Source organism: Contarinia nasturtii, unplaced genomic scaffold, assembly GCF_009176525.2.
Source record: "Contarinia nasturtii isolate CC-2019 unplaced genomic scaffold, AAFC_CNas_1.1 Cnas_scaffold_5209, whole genome shotgun sequence".
Taxonomy (NCBI): domain Eukaryota; kingdom Metazoa; phylum Arthropoda; class Insecta; order Diptera; family Cecidomyiidae; genus Contarinia; species Contarinia nasturtii.
Genome location: NW_022202487.1, coordinates 624 through 5,151, shown reverse-complemented (window position 1 = coordinate 5,151; position 4,528 = coordinate 624). Strand labels below are relative to the sequence as shown.

The following is a 4,528-nucleotide window of genomic DNA, read 5'->3' as shown; positions in this document are numbered from 1 at the left end:
CTTAAAAAATTGACCCGCCCTAATATAGATATAACGAGTCGCATTCTGACGTCAATCAAGTGTTGGAAAAATTCATCTAATCCATTTGACGTCAAAGTATTGTTCTAATTGATACACAAAAAAAATGTGAAGACAATGACATGTATATTGTATAAAGTTATGAATAATGCGAAATTCGTGGACATTTTTTCACTCATCGCGTTGTCTGTAAATGTTGTTTTGAATTATTCGAATAATAAATATTTGAACGAAATATCTTCTCAATTTTCACGTAATTGCTGCATGTTTTCAATTTATAAAAAAAGGTAAAGAATTTTAAAAATATGATGAGCTTTGTGTATATAAATCTTAGTAAGTTGACACAATTGTTTTTGATAAGCAATAGGGATCAAGATTGGCGAGTCTTCAATAATAAAAATGTTAAATCGAAAAATAGTCATCTCGATATATTTCAGCATTTTAGCGCTGAGTATATTAGAAGCTTCACCTACCAGTTCATCCAATTTGAAGAGGGGTCGAGATAGAAATTTGCTGACATTTGACGTTGAGGATGGCCGCAATAAAATCATTAAATTTGATATAAGATATATCGAACAATCACAGTTTGAAGATGTAGTGCACATATTAGCGCAACATTCGAATGAAGAGGCATTGAGTGCTTCCTGTATGTATTGTTTATTCCACATTTTATATTTTCATTCTAAAATCATATTAATAAAAGTGTATAAAACACAAGATTTAGCATCAAGTGGCCTTGAAGCAATGAAACGGGTATGGCGCAATCAACTATCCGAAAAACTGTCAGTGGCCTGCTTTAAGCGAGGATCAAAAGAAATTATTGGTATATTAATGCTAAATGTAAGTGAAAACTGTAAATTAAGGCAAAACAAACATATTTACCTAAAAAATAGTATTGTCAAGAATTTCTTGATAAAATTTAGTTGATTAATTTTCTTTACAGAAAAATCAAAAGAAACCAAATGACCACACACGTAAATACGAATTGATACCTCGATTCAGTATATTTGAACATCATCTGATAAACGAATATTTGAGTGGTGATAGTATGTACGTTTCCCCACAATACAGTCGCTATGGCATTAAAAAGCAGCTTCTTTTGGCCACTGAACCAGTTTGCCAAGATAACGGCTTAGAAGTTGCAGCAAGCTACTTCACATCACCCAGTTTGAATGAAATAGCCGAGGAAGCCGGATTTGAAATTATTAGAGACTGCGGGTAATATATAGTTGTATAATAGTTGTTTAAAGACAATATGTAACACTTTACATGTTTCACATCTCAATATTTCTTTCTTATTCTTACAATCTTTTTTAGACCTGTTAATCGCGGTGATCCGAATAATATAATATATTTTAGATCAAAGAGATATTATTACTAGTTATTATTCATAATAAATATTTAGATACAATAAAATTTAATTCAAATTTATGAAATACACATGCGTTCAAATGTTTTAACTCAATTTTTTAAAAGAATTTTTGAATTTTCTCACAAGAATATTTGACTGGATTTTCAAAATTTAACTTGTATCGAATGAAAACATTGAGTCAAACAATAGTCTACAAACAGATGTTTGTTTGTACTTTGCGTGGTTACACTCTATGTAATTGAAAAAACAGGTTTTTGTTTAATATTTACCAGCCACAAGTGAAGAGTAGCAACTGTTTTAAGCTGCACGCCCAATGAGTTTTGCAAAATTAAATGGAAATTATGATTCATATAGTATTGAACTGATATTCTGTATGGTTGATCAGTCTCCAGAAGTTCAATTTAAAGTTTTCAAGTGAAACCTGCTATAATATTTTGTGGATAATTTGTGCATGTATTTTCAGAATTTGGTTATCAATCGCGTTCGCGATATTTAGCTTTTTATTTTGAGATGAATGTCGATTTTGGAAGATTTTCAACATGAGTCTACGACCAAAAGTTCCATTTTCTAACTGTCTTGTTTTAATTTTCACCAATAAAAAGATCGAATGTAGCAATAAACAAAACTAGGTCACATCTTGGTTGTATGTTTATGTAGCAATTATCATTTCTAGCATACATGCGCGAGGGGAAGGGAAAACTTTATGTAATTTCCTCTAGGGTATTGAAAATATGATATTACCAAAGAGATTGACATTTGACGGCCTTAGAAGAAAACAATAACATACAGAACATGCTGCAAATAATACTAATACAAATTTTATGAGAGCAAAAACCAAATATATAAAGAGACAGCGCAAAAAGCAAGTGCAAAGCCAGCCTACTTAAATAAGAAACACATATGGATTTAATTCTAGTAACGCCATCTATGTGTCAGCCTACGAACTTTTCAGCCGGCCTGTTACACCCTCCTCTATCTTTACCCAAACTGGTTCTATACCCCAATTTAATGCTCGGACCAAAAAATTATGTACTATATTGCACTATAATGTTGTTCAGAATGATGAGAGAATTTTTTTGGATCACCTGCCCTCCAAATCGATAGAGCGCCCCAAAATTACCCTAGAAATGCATTATACTCGAGCTATGGAGGTAGCGGCTGCTATTTTAAAGACGCCATTTAACTCGTGCGCTTGCGATATTTTTCGCTTCTGCATAATGTGCGTTAAGTTCTTCATCTCTCTCGTTTGTATACACTCAGTTTGTATGCATTCAAATGTAGAGTATGTAATTAAATACCAGCCGCTATAGACTATATCCATAGCTTGATGATAATGCCTGATTATTACAAATGTACTTCATTAATATCGAAAGTCACCATATAGTTCCCATTTCATTTACATAATTTCTTTGTTGTTTTTTATTGTGAGCATTTGATTAATAATCAATGATTATATAATATTAATTTTAGATGCAAGATTAGATATTTATTTTTACGAAATGGTAACATCGACGATTAGTTTCATTACCGATATTTTTCCACGCGTTCATATTTTTACTAAAGCAATCGCTGTATTACCTTTGGTAGAATCTGCAACGAATATATAAAAAATGATCTCAAAACAAATTGTGTGCATTTTAAACTTTTTCGATATCTGTGGCTACAATTCTGGATCATCTCATTTATCCAGAAATAGGAAAATTCAATTTTTCATATTTGTGACTCATTTCGTATTTGCTGCAGTTTTTACATTATACCAGTTTCGTTTGATTGTTGAATTGACTTCCGTTTATAGCTTACTGGAGACCATAAATGAACTAATACAATATATTATTGAACTATATACTTATTGGTTAATTATTTTAGATGCATTACTTCATCGTCAAGAGCATCGAGATTTCTGGAATATACTTCAACAAATTGATGACTTTTATTGTGTCCAAAACCTATCATTTCACATTTATTTAGTTCAATTCATCGAATTCATTTCAATTTCAACGGTTTTGTTTTCTTTAATGTCCTACACGATAAACTCATTGCCAAACATGAATGCATTATCTGTAGTTCTCATTTTGATGTCTATTTGTCAGATCAGACTATTTTATTATATATTCTGTTTGAAAATTGTTCACGCACAATTGAAAATTATCGAAAAAGAAATGCATTTCATAGACACTACAAGTTCATTCGCATCAAAGCGATTGAAATGGATACAAGAATATTACCATTATATCACCAAAATGATTGAATGTATGAATGTGTTTTTTGGGTGGTCACATGTGTCTTCTATTTTATTCGGCTTCTATTATGTTCTTAACGTATTGAACTGGTTCTATTCAGTGTATGACAAATGTTCGACCATACAAATTATCGGTGAGAAAAAATGAATTTTTATTAAATGATTTTAACGACAATCGAATCTTCTTTTTAGTGATATTAACCTTTTTTGGACATTCACAAATACTAATATTCTATTTATTCCGGTCTGCAAATGCATATTTGGCTACGGTAAATTGCGAATGGTTTTTTAATTTGATATTTATTGTTCATTCAATTTTTGTAGGCAAGCAACATTTTCTGCCATTTGAATGAAATCAATATGTGCCATTTAGGTTTGGAGATAGCTATAAAGGTTATATATATATTTATGCAGAAATCGTATTGTTAATCTTAAAAATGAACAGACATTTTTCAGTTCTAATGAAAAATTTCGTAATTTAGATGGAAACATTAGAATTGCAATTACTTCATAATTCAATTCCATTGAATGTAAAAGGACTTTTTCAAATTCACAACGGAACTTTTCTCAAAGTAAAAACGTTAATTTCAACATTGAACTGGGAATGGCCAGTAATTTATTTTTTTATTTTCATAGCTGGCTGGAGCAATTATGATTTATTTATTCACATTCATTCAGTTTTCAGTTATATATAATCATTAGAATAGATGATTGTATCGTTGATTTTAATTAAATTAAAAATGAAACTAAGTTTTATCCATGACATACAAATTATGTCATTTATGACATTCATTTGCAATCAACTAAAGTGTTCGTGTTTTTATAAAGCAACTAGACTTGGGCCTAAAATCAGTGAAATTTTCAATGGACCGAGTTGGGCTCGCTTTCGAGATAATGGC

General features: G+C 30.7%; 1 protein-coding gene across 1 annotated transcript; it reads left to right on the top strand.

Annotated features, from left to right (window-relative positions):
• Positions 1 to 369: 369 nt before the first annotated feature.
• LOC116351318 lies at positions 370 to 1,458 on the top strand. Its single transcript, XM_031783407.1, has 4 exons — positions 370 to 664; positions 737 to 858; positions 962 to 1,236; positions 1,336 to 1,458. The coding sequence occupies exons 1-4, from the start codon at positions 418 to 420 to the stop codon at positions 1,397 to 1,399; spliced, it is 708 nt and encodes a 235-aa protein (XP_031639267.1). The 5' UTR covers positions 370 to 417; the 3' UTR covers positions 1,400 to 1,458.
• The last annotated feature ends 3,070 nt before the right edge of the window (positions 1,459 to 4,528 follow it).

Bases quoted from the DNA above. Each gene is read 5' to 3' on its own strand.
- LOC116351318 (XM_031783407.1), top strand. From the start codon at position 418: ATGTTAAATCGAAAAATAGTCATCTCGATATATTTCAGCATTTTAGCG. The intron at 665-736 runs GTATGTATTGTT...ATAAAACACAAG, and splicing joins AGAGGCATTGAGTGCTTCCT to ATTTAGCATCAAGTGGCCTT. The intron at 859-961 runs GTAAGTGAAAAC...TTTTCTTTACAG, and splicing joins TTGGTATATTAATGCTAAAT to AAAAATCAAAAGAAACCAAA.